Genomic DNA, 18,158 nt, shown 5'->3' with positions numbered 1-18,158 from the left:
TATCATCATAATTAAAGGGAGTCACAATCAATTGACATATATTACGTATAACCAGAAATACTTTTGTATATCCTACATACTTCTCTCTTCTTTTCAATTGCAGATTTTTTTTTTCCTTTTTTTTTATGACTTGCTGAAAATTTCAAAGAAAAAGTCAACCCAAATTTGGAGAAATTGCTATGGGAGGAAGAAACTTATAATATTGTAGCTGCTCATGGCCTAAGCAGTTCGGCATCACAAAAGGAATAAAATACTTTTTTTAGTGGATAATGAATTGGTTCTTTAAGATTAGTCGAGTTGTGAGTACGTTCCAAATACTTGAGTTATCAAGAGAAAAGAAAAAAAAGAGAGTACTTTTTTTCTTTTGTGTTATTGTTTCTTATTTGGAAGTGCTAATTATTTGCTCAAAACAAGAACAATTTATTGACTGAAATTCCATTTTTCGTACACTTATTAAAATACGTGGAATAAAAGAAAAAAATTCCTGAAAAGTTGGATATTGGCCTTTGTAGTCAGACAAGCGAATGTCATGCCACCAATTATGAGAAGAATATAATAATACCATCAATTATTCTACAACCACAAACACTTACACAAACCTATCACATTCACATTGAGACCCATATACACTATACTTCCAATGTGTGTGGGACCCACCTAAATATGTGAATATAGTGTTTGTGGTTATATATTATAGTAGTAATTGTAACAACATCGCTCATTGTATAATCATATTCCATGTATCCATACATACAGCCACTACACAAGGATCCGGGGATCCTATAGTGAGCAAAATCACTATAGAATTATAGTGAGCATGTCAGCTGTTGTCTCAGCAATAAACGATATGAATTTAAAACAAATTCTTCCAGAAAAGAGTGAATTTCTTCCGTGGAAGAGTAATAACATGGGTGTAGTTAGTGATACATATGAATACACATATGGGTGAATTTTCAGTTCGAACAATACGTAATTTTCTTGTTATAATAGAAATACGATTCCCATGTGAAGTTAGTGTAACTTTTTTTGCACGGCGAAGAGAGGTCAACAGATACTTAACACGGTCTTATGTGTTGATATTGAGTATTATTCAAGCAAAAAATAGATTAATCGGAATAGGTGTATTTAAACGAATCATATTAAACTTTTTTAGCCTAGCTAAGAGCATCCCATTTATCCATCATTCATTCCTCCATATCTCTATATTTTAGTTTTTACTGTTTTGGAGGATTGATGCCAAAATACTTTTTGGAGGATGGGTTAGAATTGATTTCCCTCAAAATGGAGGAACGAAGGAAAAATTTGTAGGATTAGAGCATGGGTTGGAGATGCTAATAGGTACGAAACTGAAGGAAAAAACCTTAGTCGTTTTCTCTTTTCCTTCCCCTCCCTCCTCCTAGGATTTTCACCACCCTAATGCGGCGGCGGGATGGGAGGGTTTTAAACTTTTTTTTTGATCTTCCGAGGGTTTTAAACTTGATGGGTGTTTTTTCTTCCCCATAAGTGACCGTCTCTTTTCTTGCTTTCCTTAATTCCTCAAGTCCAGGGAGGTCCTTTTTCTTTCAATCTTAGATCGATTTGAGAGTTTTTTGGTGTTGTTCCTTTTTCTTTTCATTTATCTTGGCTTCTCCTTCATCATCAAGGTGCCGCTTTGAATTTCAACAACGGCGGCAGTGATGGTCCTTTGGCAACAATGGTGGTTCGATGACAAATCAGATCAGTTAGATCGGCTTTTCCATCGATTCATATTTTGGGTTGCAAAAAACTGGAAGGGAAGTTGTCATCGAAGATATTCGCCGAGGAGTTAATCAGTTAGGATTTGTGATTTTGTTTTTATTCGTAGAGTAGTTACTCACACTTTGGCAACTTCATATTTGTGAGGTTTTGGTATTCGTACTTGGAAAACTAGATCGCCTGGTTAGTTATTGAATCCTCTGTGAAACGAAAATCATCATCTTCGATGTACTACTATGATTTTTTATTAATGAATGAAAGTATCCTACCATGTTTTTAAAAAAAAAAAAAGCGAATTGTATTTTTCTCAAGAGAAATGAATGGTCAAACTCTTATCATCCATGCATCTTCGTTAAAAACATATGTATAGGTCAGCCGATTCATAGTTTGCTAAATTTCAAGCCGTAAAAGAAGTAATTGAAGACTTACTATGCCATTGATGTCTGGAAGCTCCCCAAAAATTGCCGCGATGAGGAACCTCCCCAAGAATTGCCGCTATAAGGGTCGATTTACCCGAGCCAACCTCTCCATATACAGCTATCTTCTCACCACAATCTTCTCACCACAATGAACCACCAAGTTTATATAATTTAGAGTTGGCTTTAAAGAGCTAGAATCCCATGAAATTCTGGTGGTACTAATAAATATAGCCTGGTTGAGTCCCTCCGCATCGCGCATTTTCTCGGCATATCTATTCTGCAATTCAGGTGCATTGAGAAACTTCATGATTCAAGAGAATGAAACCTTTGCTTCATAATCACGAAACGGGAGTTTCTGATTATGGGTATTCAAGTGATCGTTTCAAACAGAAAGAGAAATCCACTGGAGAAAGGATTCATGAAATGGAGATAGAAAGAATGGATTCCCATCGAAGTTATCAAAAAGGGTTTCACAAGCCGAAGCGCTCTGTTGATGAGAAATCTGGCGGGGAGAGAATTCACGACGTGGGGATCAAAAGAATGAATTCCCATTACTTCATGGATCATAATTGTCAAACAGGCTTTCAGAAGCCGAGACTTTCTGCAGATGAGTTATCGGGGGGAGAATTTTTTCATGCCGTGGGGATTAAAAGATCAAATTCCCATCACATTGGAGATCACAATGACCAAACGGTATTACAAATGCCTAGACTTTCTGCTGATGGGTATTCAAGGGATTGTTTCGGCGAACTAAGGACAGTAATCAGAGACAGCCTTGCTGGGCAAAATCTTCTCCCGCCCAGTTGCATCGAGGAAAGGGATTTCTGCCAAAAAAGAGCTCCGGACTCAGCTCCTGGTATTGCCTCCACTAGCTCAAGCCAATCCTCAATGGGTAACTCCCATGAGTTTGCCTCTTCTAACAGTTCTCTCTCATCAAAGGCTCCAAACAAGCCAAAAGGCTCATATTTGATTGCCAAGCTTATGGGTATTGAAGAATTTCCCAGGAAATGGTTAGAACATGAGAAGATTTCCAGTCCGAGAAGAGCTGTGTTCAATACTGACATGCCTAAGGCAAGGAAGCCCCAGTCCGCTGCTTATAAGGCGGATACAGAACAGGTGAAACTGAAAGAAATAGTTGAAACTATGCACTTGAAAGGGCTTCTGAAAAGCAATGCTGCTGAAGGGTTAGGGCTTCAATACCGCCATTCTAATGTCTCTGACTCCAAAAAGAGGTTCTGAAAAGTAATGCTGCTGAAGGGTTAGGGCTTCAATACCGCCATTCTAATGTCTCTGACTCCAAAAAGAGGTTCTGAAAAGCAATGCGGCTGCAGGGTTAGGGCTTCAATACCGCCATTCTAATGTCTCTGACTCCAAAAAGAGGTTCAGTGAAGATGCCCCACCTATTGTTATTATGAGACCTTGGTGTATTTCAAGTGCAGAGGAAAGAGAGCCTCGTCTGCAAAAGCTTATTCGGGAGATTGAAGCCCTTGATATGTCCGATAGCCAAGGTGGTTTAAATTCTGTTGACATCTGTGGAAGAGTTAAAAAGGGGGATGAAACTCCAACCAAAAGGATTAGTCTAGAACGGGATAAAGGCTCTAAAGTGGTACGAGCAAAACTGGAAGAAATATCAGTCAAGACTAAGGGCAAGTTGTCTTCTAATAAGTCAAACCCTTCTGTAGCAGTAAATCAGCAACAGAGGAAGAGGGAAATTGAGAAGAGAGTTGATAAGGTGCAAAAGGTGGCCCCTTGCAGGAAGAAACCGGAAGAAGTGGAGAATGTGAAATCTAAAGGCGCTATCAAGTGGCAGGATGAAGCCAAAGTGACCTCCCCAAAAGAAAGAAGACCTGAGGTGGGATCGATCATTGCAAAGAGTCGTGTGTTCCAACAAAAATATACCTCTTCAAGCGTCATTTCTAAACATGCAAAACCAGCTGTACCCCAGAACATTGGTGATCGAAAAAAGAATCGCAATAATGAAAGGCCAGTCAAGGCACCCTTGGCAGCTGATTTTGTTGTGAGTCCTCCTGATATTCCGTCTTTAATGTTCTGTTTAAACTCTGATTAATATGCGGATAAAGTTGTTTTAATTTACTTACTTTATAGATTATAGCCCATAGAGTAAGGCAATTCCATGTTCAAAAAAGAATAGCCTTTAGAATCATCAAGAAATTAAGGATTGTTTTGGAGCGAAGATTGATATATGTCAATGCAGGTGGAAAATGAAAGCGTAGGATGCAAATATGGTGACAAGCTGATGTATATTAGTTGTGAAAATGAAGCTGATACAACAATAATCTACCCCACAGCTGCAGATCAACCTCTCACTAATGAAGGGACAGATGCCTCTGAAATTCAGATTGACGGTATGGCACATTCTTATTAACAGTATCAATGAAATTGATACCGATTACTATTTCCATCACTGTTGCCACCACTCTAGAGAAAAAGGCGCACTTCAGGTTGTGCTTGGATCACGAATTTGTGGAGGAATTTGCTAAGGAAAAGGAAAACGATGTTGAACGAAGCACATAACTCAGCTTCTTCGCTTCACTATTTTCTTCTGTTTCTGTGTAGTCCTCCACAAATTCATAATCCATAATCCAAACACGGTTGTAGTTTTTTCTGATGCAGCAGATGGAAACCATAAAAGAACAAACATATGCAAGAAGTAGAATGACTCATAGTGGGGATCTATCAATATGTATATTGAGATTATAACACCTATTTTGACGTCCAGAATATTTTGATACTTTCATCTGCAGCGGGTGTATTTTTAACGGACTTATTTTCTGTTAATTGCAGAACAATGCAATAGCAGCCAGGATTTTCCCGACGATATTCTACCGCAGACTACCCAACACGAAAGCTTCAATGAATCGGCTGAAGAAACCAAGCACTGCATAAGTCAGAAGGTAGCTGAGATGATATGCTTCAGAACAGAAACCAATGCAGAAGACTTGATCTTGAGCAGTCCATCATTCCTCAGTTATGCAGAGGAAATCTATGATATCAACTCTAACAATGCCATACATTTGAAGCCAACTAGCTTAAACAACCACGAAACCAATGAGAGGAGACTCTTGTTGGACTGTGCAAACGAACTCATGCAATATAGAATCCTAAGGTGTAAATTAACAACCTGTACATCCATTGTTACTCATTCCCATGAGCTGTTCAAAATCCACTACTTCCCTATCTCAATTGGCGGAGGAAGTAAGCGATGGAATTGAGAATCTGAGAAGCTACCGTAAGAATTTCGGAGAGAAATTTCACAAGGATAGTCTATTTTCAGTTGTGGAGAGGGACCTGAGGTGCCGGGGAGTGGTTAGTGGGGGATGGGACTTGGGTTGGAAGCATTCATTTACGGTGGATGAAGTAGAGGAAGCCATCGGTGACGTAGAGAAGCTAGTTTTCAGTGAGTTGCTAGAGGATATGTTTGTAGATTTTATCCTTTAGCACTTCGTGTGTTTCCAAGGGTCTTGTTTTTGAGCTTTTAGAGGCTGCTTAATGATGTTTTCTGTGCATAAGGATACTATAGTGAGTAAGGGGAAGTTATTATTGATTGTGTTTGGGTTGTGCCCCCTTAAAACATTCTTTAATGCAATTTCTCCATTTCTGATAATAAAGAACAAAAAATGTGGTGCAGAGAGGGAGATTGGAAGTGTAATTTGGATTGGAACTCAAGGGTTTTTATCTTCCATCTGTAGTGTCAAGTTATGGAATAATGGGATTAATGTCTCATATCAGGGAATTAATCTCAAGGCATGTTTGATTTCCAGATTATAGGGGATTTGGTCCTTGGGGAACATTCAGTCCTCTTTTTTCTTTTCTTTTTTTCCAATCGATTGAAGAGATCTTTTACATCATGTATGAATTGCAAAGTACCAATTCAGGACACTACATCAATTGTAAGAGCTTACGAGATAATCAAGCTAGTAACTCAACAAATACAAGAAATAAGCCCATCATAGAAAAGAAAAAGAGAAAGAAAGAAAAAGCCAATCTGAGGGAAGAACATCCACACGAAGATGGGAAGATTCGAACTTATGACTTTCTAGTGAGATGTAAGAGTTTTGGCCAAATGAGATAGTCCCAATTTGTTAACATGTAGTCCTGGATAAGCTAATTTGGCTTTTGTTACTTAACTTACGTATCTTGTGTGAGGTATAAAGGTGAGACTGAATTAGGTCCGTTTGAGACTATTTGTCCATTTAGGCTTCATTCTGCAAAGGTTTTTATTTTTTAAGTATTTATTTTCTGCTTTGCGAGACAGATTATTCTCTCACAATATTTTCTTAGCGGAACGGGGTCTTAGTATGCTATATGGGGTATTGTTTAATACCACTGTGGACGGCAGATGTGGAAAATTACTCCTATTAGGTGCGGTTGCTTTGGTACTTTACTTGTGTAGTTCAAAGTTCAATATGTATCTCGTATATGTTGGGATTCTTTCTCTGTTGCAATCATCGAACGTAATCAATGGAAAGTAAACCATGTCGATCAAATTTTGTTGATTTCTGAGAATATTTTCATGTGCCAATCAAATACTGGAAATTAAAAATTTGAAATTTGTTTTTTGAAAAATTATTTTACATGAAAAATATTTTACATTGTAAAACATTTTATCTCGAAACAAACGGAGCCGTAACTTTTATTTCCCAGAAAAAGCTCATCATCAAAACTCCATATACAGATATAATGAGGGTTTTGGTAGTGTTCATAGATTGTGCATTTGAGGTACATATATAAAATTTCTACTTAGAGTGGCCAAGTCAATATTCAAGGAAAGATGTACCTTCGCAATGACTTTGTAACAAATCATTCGTAATTTCCTAGATAGAGCTCATCAAATGAAAATGAAATTGTAAAACTCAGAAAGATTGTACTTCCTTTAATAGATAAAAAGCTTGTGATTTTTATTCAGAATCTGATCCATCTTTGACTATTCCATCAAGCGACGTTGAAAATATGTTAATCAAGCTTAGCACAGTCCCATGATGCAATTCCCACATGCAATCTTATCATATAGTGTACATAAATGTTTTTACTCAAGTGTTTAGGCATACAAAAAAAAAAAGCTATGAAAACATCAGATAGTGTACACTAAATGTACACCCACTTGTGTGGGATCCCTTTTTTGGTCTCACATAAATGATCGGACCGTTCAATTTGATTAAAATATTTCTTAATAATTATTGTAACTAAAATTCTCACTCGAATGTCGGTAGGGTTTTGATCAATTCGTTCACTCTGCGATCCTTGATGATTGAAGAAATTAATCAAGTTACAATCGATATCCGACGACTGAACTTATTTTTTACAAGAACTTTTTAAAAATATTTTAAACAGTAAATGACTTTTATTATTTGTACGATACCCTGAGGTGGATTCTAAAAAAAAACAAGTCTACATTTGGTCAACTATAGTATCGGGCTGGCAATCCATAAAGTCCTTCCACTAAAATTCTTGGCGTAAGTCTGTGTCCACATGCACAGACTTCATTTTCTTCCCACTTTCCTCTTTTTTTCTTGGTTACTTTACTTGCCTGGAAACTTTGTTTTTTTGGGTAACCGAAGTTGCCTGGAAACTTCCCAAGCTGGAGAGAGAGAGACCCGTCCTCACTCCAATCCGAACGACGATATTGTCGCCTTTTTCCCCATTGTTTATGCAGGAGATCGAACAATCTTCACTTCCTTCTTCATCTCTGTCTATTGGGATTCCAAAAAAATTCAGCCATCCCTCCATGTGCACTCTCTCTCTCTCTGGTTCATCTTTTTCAAAGTCCCTTGATTTATTAATTTCTAATGTTGCTTCTATAAACTGTGTTTTTATTTTGTAGATGATGATAGATATATAGGAGGCGGAACTCTTGAATTGGTTCTACAAACATTGCGAACGAACTTCCTAATCTTTTGGTTAGTATGTTGAGATCAGTATATTGTACTCACCACTCATATTTTTTGGAGGATGATACGCAAATTTTTTTGTTCATGGTATTCATATCTTCTTGTTTATGGTAGCAAATTCTTGGCTTGTTAGTTATGCATTCTTTTTACGAAGTTACAAATGGGGTGTACGCAAATTCCACTACTGGTTTTGGTGTTTATTTTGGTCATAATCTTGTCTCCTGGTGTGCTAAGAAAGTAGAAACAGCCCACTTTATCTGGGCTTTTAGGTCTTTTAGGTGTTGGGCTCTGCTTTGTATTGTTTTATCCGGGCATTTTGGCCTCTTGGGGTTCTTGATTGGCATCTTGGCAATTAAGGGTTTGGGTCTTGGATGGGCACATATTGCTTTTCTCCGTGCTCCTTTTGATCTTTGTAATCTTTCAAAGATTAATAAAATTCTTTTTCTCCGTTAAAAAAAAAAAAAAAAAGAAATAGCCCACAGTGGCTTGATCCTTTACTGAAGCTAAATATAGAATTATGACTCACACAGCTGCATACTCTAATAGTTGGTGCTCATAGTTAGTTAGTGACCGACTCATCAATCCATGTGAATATGGATTCACCAATTAGATTAATTTGTGTTTCTTGTTAGCCAATCAAATGTCAATCAGAATTTTGCCAAGTTGAAGTTCACAAAATCTTGATTCATCTTTGTGCAGTGTGGATCTATAAAAAAAAACATTGTGTTGTGGGCATAAATATGGATGCCTTGCGGGCAGAAGGATGTTCTTCCTCTTCCATACTCATCTCACCACAATGGGTATACGACGTCTTCGTGAGTTTCAGAGGCTCCGATACTCGTAAAAAGTTTACCAGCCATCTGTTTGCTGCTTTAGAGGACAATGGTTTTCACACATTCAGGGACGACAAAGAGCTCGAAAGAGGAGAATTTATTAGCGATGGACTACTGAAAGCAATTGAGGGTTCCAGAATTTCTTTAATAGTATTCTCAAAAGACTATGCTGGGTCGAGGTGGTGCCTTGATGAACTTGTGAAGATCATGGATTGTAGGGAGACTTTCAAACAGATTGTTGTGCCCATCTTTTATGATGTTGTTCCATCCGATGTGCGGAAGCAGATGGGGGTTCTTCAAGATGCATTTGCCAACCACAAAAAGCGTCTTAGAGAGGAACCAGATGGCAAGGTGGAAAAGTGGAGGGCAGCTCTTACTAAAGCTGCCAATTTGTCAGGTCGACACTTGCTGAAGGACGGGTATTTTCCTCGACCCTTCTGATGTTTACAAGAAAAAGACTAGTCCACATATTTGGAGGTGCGGGTGGAATTTTCATACTATTAGAAGGTTGATTAATTTTAAAAAGTACTTAGTTGACCACAATTTTAGATAAATCAAATTTCAAATGCCATTGGACACACTTCGAACTTTGCAATTATTTGACATTTATACTTGCCTTAGATCATAACAAGAGAAGGCCTTACTATGCATGACTTTAGATATGCTAGAGAAAGAACTTTGAAATAGGAGTAAGATATTTTGACTGATTTCAAAATCACTGCTCTGCTTGCTGCAAGCTTGCAATTAGTTTATTTGTTTGAGTTTCTAGGCCAGATATACTCAATTGAGATCTTAGTAGCAAGATCCTTCTAAAATGGGTGCGCCCTCAAGACGGGAGCTCGAATCGGCGCTCCTAAGATGGAGCTTGGTGAGAGCTCGATTCCCTCAAGACGGGAGCTTAATGAGCGGTTAAGGCAACTATTTTTTTTTTTTTTGATCGGCAAAAAAGAATTTTATTACCTCGACAAAGGGTACATCCAGAAGACCAATCTCTAGATACAAGGAAAACTTGAATCATAGAGAAGGCCATAAGAAAAGAAAACATACATCTAACAAAAGATTGAAAGAAACCATTAGGATAAAAAGTGGATGCATCCGAAAGCCATACTCAAAGCCAAACCATATCCAAATACAACAGCAAATGTCTTCAAGGAGCACAAATTGGATCATAACCGAATGAAATACAGCAGCAAAAACCACTTGGCATCAGCAGCACAGCACCATTCGAGTTAGGAAAAACTAGGAAGAATCTGCCCCAACCAAAAACAAGCAGATTTCGGAACCTCTTAGCCCTCCTAAAACGCCTCTTAGCCCTCCAAACCTCAACAGGGGAGCCTAGACACCCAACCAAACCATCCAAGACCAAACCCAAAACCGCAATTGCCATCCTTTTGCCAAGACAGATAACTCCTCCCAATCCCACACCTTGATAAAGACTGCCTCAATCTACATGTCCATATCGATCAAAGCACTGCATAAAAGCTTGTCAGCCAACAAACTCCACATAGGAGTTCCACTACAAATTATGAACAACTGCAACTATTCTCTTACTCTTAAGGGAGTTATGCCATTGTGGAAGTAAAAATATGAAAACCTTATCACACAAAAAGTTTTGCAAATTGAAAATATCTAACTTCCTATAAGTACCCTTTAAGATTGTGAAAATTCTCATCAGTAATCACTTATCCTTCAATGGTTAAGTATTTAAAGATACTTTATATACATATCTATATGAAATCTATACACGCTCCTTAATTAGGTGCTCCCAACCTTAGGAGCTTCTAGGTGTCTCCGCTCCCATGCACCCTCTCCCGCTTCGTGCTACTAAGATTGAGACTACTTTTTTGGCCAAAGTTAGTGTCACGCCCCAAACTAGGTAGGTCAATTGTTCCATCCCTAGAATACGACATGGCAGAACCTAATCGCCGCACAATTAAACTGAAACAATCGTTTGAACATAAGTCAAACCAAACCATTATTATTAAAATAATAGGTGAATTGTATGACATAGTACAAGACTCACGAAAACATCACAACGTAAACCAAAGGTACAATGAGCCTCGCTACCAAAAGATCACAAAAGACACCTCGACGACGACGACAACTATATAGTGGACCACCTCTATTCTCAGACACCTGAAAGAGTAATACATTGTATGCATGAGCTAACCACAAGCTCAATGAGTACAGTTGAATCATATAAATAAGAACAACTAAAAAAACAATTATTGATCAAGCAAAAACCAAATAACTCTCTTAGTACAAGTATTCTTCATAGTCCACCACATGGTCCATCAACTCATCCCATATAGCCAAGGGTCGTTTACCTCCGACCAAAGTTATCACGGTACCGTTACCCTGAGAGTCGACGCAAATAAGTACATTGGTGAAACCAGGGGCCATTCAATATAATTCTCAATGGTAGGGACACACTCACATATCCCATATGCGAGCCAATAATAATATATAAGCCCAATTAGGCAAACACTCCTACACTAGCCCAGGAGCGGGGCACACTCCTACATTTGCCTAGGAGCGGGGCAGCAAGGCTATCGTAGCATGAATCTCAAAACACATTTCTCAAATATTCTTGATTAATATTTCAACCAATCAAATCACAATTCATAAAAAGAGAGTACTTTTTAATAATTCCAAGCAAATCTGTTTAGTTCCGATCGTTATAATTCACATGTACTCACCTTCAAAAACAACCAGATTAACCGGAACCTCAACCTAACTCCTAGGTGGAGCTAATGTGGGCACGAACCTCTCTAAACCTAGCACGATTCACACGGCGATGCAAATGAGTGATTGCAATTCATAACACATCTGATGCATGAAGATGCATGCATGCTAGAGATTAAAACTCATTCATAACTTTGTCTCTAATTACCATCTCAATGATCCCATGAACTAATTCAGTTTCCTTTCTAATATTCAGCGCCTAAGCACAACGTTTACCATGCTTAATTACACCCAGTACCTCACCACATACAAAGCAAACCGACTAGAATTTAGGAAACAAAAAAGTCTTTTATGCTTACACATGAAACAGACATAGTGATGTGTCTTCCTAGCATTCATGCTTATCTTGGTCCCTAATTCAATTGCAATACCCTCCTTTATGATTTGAAAAATAACACTTTAGGATATAGCATTAAGACAAAGACTACACACATTAATTTGTCTGTATGAATGCATGCACAATACTACACAAACGCCATTTCAAATTTTTTTTTATTAACCATAAAAATGCATGATATGTATGAAATTAGGGTTCACACACAATTAGCATGATTTATACCATAGTCATGGTTGTTTCTAGATTTAATGAGTATTTATTCTTGTTTCTTATGTTAATTGATAATGTACAAATTGGTAGAGATGAAGCAGAGTTAATTAAGATGATCATTGAAGATGTTAGAAAAGTAAATCCAACACATCTAAATGTTCCAGACCGCCAAGTTGGACTAGACCGTCGTGTTGCAAAGCTCAATGTGTTGCTGAACATGGAATACAATTGTGTTGGCATTGTTGCCATATGGGGCATGGGTGGAATTGGCAAGACTACAATTGCAAAAAGGCTGTATAATCTCATCCAATACAAGTTTGAACGTAGCGGTTTTCTTTAGAATGTCAGAGAAACTTCGCAGCCACCGAATGGTCTGGTTGAGTTACAAAAGAAACTTCTTTTGACTATATTAAAAAGAAGTCATGAAGTAAGTAATTCTCATGAAGGCATCAAGGTTATAAGGAAGAAAGCTTTTGGTCGAAAAAAGGTTCTTGTTGTTTTGGATGATGTGTATAATGACCAACAATTGAAGGCACTAGCCATAGATCGAGATTCCTTCGCTCCTGGAAGCAGAATCATCATAACAACAAGAGATAAGTCTTCGCTAAAAATCCTCGAATTGGGTGAGAATAAGATACACGGGCTAGAGAAATTGGACGAGGACGAATCCCTTGAGCTCTTTAGTTGGCATGCCTTTAAGGAAGACCATCCTCCACAAGACTATTTGGACCTTTCACGCCAAATTGTGCATTATGCTGGAGGGCTTCCATTAGCTCTTGAAGTTTTGGGTTCCTATTTCCTTGGCGAGAGCATACCTCAATGGAAAAGTGCAATAGCGAAATTAAGAAAAATTCCTGATGATGATGTTCAGGGAAAGCTTAACAAAAGTCTTAAGATGAGTTTTGATTCGCTAAGCGAGCAATTGAAGAAGTTGTTCCTAGATATGGCATGTTTTTTTGTTGGAATGGGTCAAGATTTTACAGTAAAAATATTGGAAGGCTGCAACATTTCTGCGAAAGATGGGATTCGGAAACTAGCCGATCGGTGTCTCATAAAGTACGAGTACTACCAAATTGTGATGCATGATATGATTAGAGACATGGGCAAAGAAATTGTCCGGCAAGAATCTCTTGAGGATCCTGGGAAGCGTAGCCGATTGTGGTATCCTGACAATGTCCTTGAAGTTCTGAGATATGGCACGGTGAGAGCCATAAGCATTGAGATTTTAATCAATTGTTGATGTTTCATTAGTGCAATAATGCTACATGCACTTGTTCCCATTCTAATTCTTATTTATTTGACATGAATATTCCCAGCTTTTTAATTTTTTTTCTCACCGATGTACTTTTTCCATCCCTCATTATGAACTGGGTTTTCATATCAGGGAACTGAAGCAGTTAAAGGCCTCATCCTAAATGCAACAGATGTCCAAGTGAATGCCAAGGCATTTGAAAAAATGAACAACCTATGGCTGCTTCATCTCGATTACACTCATCTAACTACTGGTTATGAACATATTTCCAGAAGGCTATTATGGCTAAGCTGGAAAGGCTTCCCTTTGGATTGTATACTGTGGAATTTTTCTATGGAGAAGCTAGTTGCTCTCGATTTGAGTTATAGCAGGCTGAAAAAAGTTTGGAATGGAAACATGGTACGTCCTTATTTTTTTCTCTATCCGACATCTATCGCACGGAATATTTTGTGGAAATTAACTTTCCTCGAATTCTTTTGGACAGGTTCTGGGCAAGCTGAAGTTCCTTTACCTCAGTCACTGCCATTACCTAACCAGAACCCCTAACTTCTCTGGACTCTCCTCTCTTGAGGAGTTGTTGCTTAATGATTGCAAAAGTTTGGTGGAGGTTGACGAGTCTATTAGATGTCTGAACAAACTTTTTGTCCTGGGCATGAAAAACTGTACAAAACTTCGAAAGCTCCCCTCTAGCATTTGGATGTTGAAATCTCTCAAACATCTTGATCTCTCTGGCTGCTCCAACCTAGGAAACTTAGCTGTATTTAAAGGACCGTTGTATAAATTACGGTGCTTATTCTTCTCGTCTTGGACATTGCCACCAAAGGCTGTGGATTCTATTGGGTTGTCATGCACCCCTATCCAGGCCTCCAGTTGCTTAAAGGAATTAAATCTGGACGGCTGCCATTTGTTATATCTACCGGAGGAAATAGGGAATCTAATCTCATTACAGACTCTAGATCTTGCCAAAAACACTTTGAGTATCTTGCCGGATGGTATCTGTAACCTTATTTGCTTGAAGCGTTTGCATTTGGAAGAAAACAATGTGTCAAATCTGCCTAGTGGAATCGGGAGGTTGACCTCGTTAGAGAGTTTGTATCTTTCAAGAAACAGTTTATGTACCCTACCGGATACCATTGGTAAGCTGTCTTGCTTGAAGTATTTGTTGGTGGGAAATAACAAGCTCTCTCATCTTCCTAGTGAAATTGGGGATTTGGAGTCTTTGGAGAGGTTGGTACTTGAGGGTAATAATGGTTTCCGTGCCTTACCGGAAAGTATATGCAAACTTGTTCGCTTGCGTTATTTGGATTTGAATGACTGCAACTTGTCTCATCTGCCCAGTGAAATTGATAGGTTGATTTCATTGAAGTATTTGTTCCTTGGACATGACACATGGCTTACCTTACCCGATAGTATCTGGCACCTTCCTCGCTTGAAGTTTATCAGCTTGAAAAATTGTGCAAAGCTCCGATCTCTTCCAAAGCTTCCAACATGTACTTCTGTGTCTGCAAAGCGTTGCCCATCATTAGAAAGCCTACCACTTGAATTGGACCAGCTAGGGTGGTTTGGGAACTATTCGGGATCCAAGAAATTAGCTGAGAACAATTATTTAACTAGTCTCTTAAACCAACTCCCCAAGAGTAAGGTACACTCTGTGTCTCTCATGCATTGAAATATTTTTATAAGGGTGTTTTCCACTAACCAAAATAAGTACTTATTTTTTAAATAAGTATTTTTTGAATTAAAAATAATGTATTATGAGAGAATGATATGTCTTGTAAAACAATCAATAAGTACTTAAAAGATAAAAAGTTTAGCGGAACGGGATTCCATAAGAAGGTAAAATCATGGTTTTTGTAAAGTCATATGATCAGTATAATCCTTGATTTCTATTCATCTTCCAAGTGCCGTTGTAGTATCAGGTTGAGTTCCGCTAAGGGAATTTTTTGGATTTTTTTCCGTTCTGTCTTTATTCAATTTTTTTATGTGTTTGTTTATTTTGTGACAAACTTTTGTGGATTATTGATTCGTCTCAATGAGGGGAATTGAAAAAGTAGTTTTTTTTTTTTTTTACTTTTACCCTAATATTTTTTGTAATACGGCTTTTTTGGCTTTACCTTGAATATTTCCAAAAATAATTGGAAAAGACATTTTTTTTTACTTCTATGATTTCTCTAGTCAAGACGATTAATAATTCATAAAATTTTATTGCAAAACGAACAAACGTGAAAAAAATTGAATAAGGACAAAACAAAAGAAAGTCCAAAAATCCCTTAGCGGTAACCAAACCAAACCGAGCCTTGTTTCCCAATCAATTGGGTCGACTACATGAATCCTATTTTTTCATTGAGTTCTCTGTCTACTTCACTTAGATTAGTAAGCCTAAGTCCTTTCGTATGTCTGAATATTTTTAGGTCAAATCTTGAGAAAAAGATATTTGTACTCGGACTAAATTCATGATCTATTGGAATAGGGGCTCTCTGAACTTGAGGATGTTGTTCGTATTCTTGTTCCAGCAGGGGAGGAGGAGCTTCGTATTTGGTTCCCGTACCATGATGGTAGAGGGCCAAATGTATCTTTTGTGGTGCCGCATTCTCCTTCTATGAACCAGAAAATGTTGGGTTGGATTCTACGCTTAGTAGTCTGGGCTCCCCGAGAAACCAAAAAATCTTTTGTGGTGCTGCCTTCTCCTCCTCCTTCTGTGCACCAAGAGGTATCGATTGATGATGTGATCTGCAATAAAATCCGATGGACAAAGAATGGAGTATTCCAGTTTCTAGTCTATCCCACCGATGTAGATCATGTGTGGCTTATTTATATACCACGGGGTTATGGAGGATTGCAATTAGAAGGTGGTGATGAAGTGGAGATCGAAATGTATCAAACTGGCGCTGATGTAATGGAGATCCCAATAGATGTAACTCATCCTAACACATTTGTAAAGAAGTGGGCGATTGATCTGATTTACGAGGCTGATGAGATTCACAAAGCCAACGACACCTGCTGTCAAGTGGTGTACAATATTCAACTTTGACAAATACTCACTCTTCTGCTCCACAGGCATGTGAGATTTCGACTTCTCTTACTCCTGTTTTCATCCAATGTGCCCCCACTAGATTTCGTAGGTTGAACCCAAAGAAAACTACTTGTACTTATTGCTAAGGCTCTAGCTCTAGTTGATTTTTTTTTACTTTAATCGTCTTAGAGGAAGATCTATGGCAATAACCTCTTATGGCACTTTCCTCTCAGAAGGCTAATTGAGCAATAGACCTTCTTTGTTTAGCGGGTCTAACTATAATAACTGGAAAACTAGAATGCGTATTTTCATTCAAGCATATGATAATGAGTTGTGAAAAGTTATTGTGAATGGACGCAAATGACCTACGAAGATCTTGAATAGAAATGTAGTGACGAAAGATGACAATGAATGGAATAATGGGTCGCACGGTGTCACTTTTTTTTTTACTGTATTTTTTTATCTGGTCTCACAGTGTTACTTCACTTTCCCCTCTTAAGAAGTTTTGACTTTATTATACAAAAGTGTTACTTCACTCCCTCACCGACCCCCGCTAATGTATACAATATTGGCCCAAAAAAAAAAAAAATCCACTATGATGGGCACCTAAATAATTCCTCTAAATATATACTCCGTACAAGGCTAATGGACAAAGGAGAATGAAAGTTGAAGGATCATAGATAGTTTTAGAGTTCAGTTTTTCCCCATGTATATTTTCCCTCCGACTTTATTATTAATTTATTATCATAATTAAAGGGAGTCACAATCAATTGAAATATATTACGTATAACCAGTAATACTTTTGTATATCCTACATACTTCTCTCTTCTTTTCCACTGCAGATTTTTTTTCCTTTTTTTTTGACTTGCTGAAAATTTCAAAGAAGAAGCCAACCCAAACTTGGAGAAATTGCTATGGGAGGAAGAAACTTATAATATTGTAGCTGCTCATGGCCTAATTAGTTCAGCATCGCAAAAGGAATAAAATACTTTTTTTAGTGGATAATGAATTGGTTCTTTAAGATTAGTCGAGTTGCGCATACGCTGCCCTAAATACTTGAGTTATCAAGAGAAAAGAAAAAAAAGAGAGTACTTTTTGTTTTCTTTTGTGTTATTTTCTTATTTGGAAGTGCTAATTTGCTCACAAGAAGAACAATTTATTGACTGAAAATCCATTTTTCGTACACTTATTAAAATATGTGGAATAAAAGAAAAAAATTCCTGAAAAGTTGGATATTGGCCTTTGTAGTCAGACAAGCGAATGTCATGCCACCAATTATGAGAAGAATAGAATAATAATATCAATCATTCTATAACCACAAATACTTACACAAACTTATCACATTCACAATGAGGCCCACATACACTACACTTCCTATGTATGTGGGACCCACCTAAATATGTGAGTGTAGTGTTTGTGGTTATATATTACAGTAGTAATTGTAACAACATAGTCGGCCATGTGAGTTTTAGTTGTCATAGACTCATGGACTGAAATTCAACCCATCTGAGAAAGTGAACAAAATCACACGTTGTATAATCATACTAGTGCTTGCCAGTGCCTACGACACTACCAATGATGGTGCAAATCACGCAAACACCAAGTTGCATTGAAAGGATCCAAATCAAACTATTCTCTCCGTCTTTGAATAAATGTCCGGTTTGTGAATGTAGGCCTTTTAAAACATGCAATTTTTTCATTAAAAA

General features: G+C 37.7%; 4 protein-coding genes across 11 annotated transcripts in view; all 4 read left to right on the top strand.

Annotated features, from left to right (window-relative positions):
• LOC131302711 (disease resistance protein RPV1-like) overlaps positions 1-16,672 on the top strand; it is a 36,558-nt gene extending 19,886 nt beyond the window's left edge. For 2 of the 8 annotated variants that reach the window (XM_058329524.1, XM_058329500.1), the window contains 7 exons: positions 7,828-7,901; positions 7,996-8,071; positions 8,762-9,314; positions 12,278-13,388; positions 13,572-13,838; positions 13,924-15,081; positions 15,910-16,672. In XM_058329524.1, the coding sequence (XP_058185507.1) occupies positions 13,083-13,388; positions 13,572-13,838; positions 13,924-15,081; positions 15,910-16,470 (2,292 nt within the window). In that variant the 5' untranslated portion in view covers positions 7,828-7,901; positions 7,996-8,071; positions 8,762-9,314; positions 12,278-13,082 and the 3' untranslated portion in view covers positions 16,471-16,672. Of the gene's footprint in view, positions 1-7,827; positions 7,922-7,995; positions 8,072-8,761; positions 9,315-12,277; positions 13,389-13,571; positions 13,839-13,923; positions 15,082-15,909 lie in introns of all 8 variants that reach the window. The other 6 variants (XM_058329532.1, XM_058329506.1, XM_058329548.1 and 3 more) reach the window with 5 other exon arrangements.
• Positions 2,472-5,805, top strand: LOC131328399 (uncharacterized). Its single transcript, XM_058361347.1, has 4 exons — positions 2,472-3,385; positions 3,534-4,170; positions 4,369-4,519; positions 4,959-5,805. Exons 1-4 carry the CDS (start codon positions 2,472-2,474, stop codon positions 5,384-5,386), a joined length of 2,130 nt encoding a protein of 709 aa, XP_058217330.1. The 3' UTR covers positions 5,387-5,805.
• LOC131328391 (TMV resistance protein N-like) lies at positions 8,803-9,336 on the top strand. Its single transcript, XM_058361340.1, has one exon. The coding sequence runs from the start codon at positions 8,803-8,805 to the stop codon at positions 9,334-9,336; it is 534 nt and encodes a 177-aa protein (XP_058217323.1).
• On the top strand, positions 12,207-13,069 carry LOC131328384 (disease resistance protein Roq1-like). Its single transcript, XM_058361333.1, has 3 exons — positions 12,207-12,516; positions 12,634-12,975; positions 13,059-13,069. The coding sequence occupies exons 1-3, from the start codon at positions 12,207-12,209 to the stop codon at positions 13,067-13,069; spliced, it is 663 nt and encodes a 220-aa protein (XP_058217316.1).
• Positions 16,673-18,158: the final 1,486 nt, after the last annotated feature.

This window comes from Rhododendron vialii, chromosome 1a (genome assembly GCF_030253575.1).
Source record: "Rhododendron vialii isolate Sample 1 chromosome 1a, ASM3025357v1".
Taxonomy (NCBI): domain Eukaryota; kingdom Viridiplantae; phylum Streptophyta; class Magnoliopsida; order Ericales; family Ericaceae; genus Rhododendron; species Rhododendron vialii.
The sequence above is the reverse complement of the archived record's forward strand: the minus strand, read 5'-3'. Positions and strand labels throughout refer to the sequence as shown.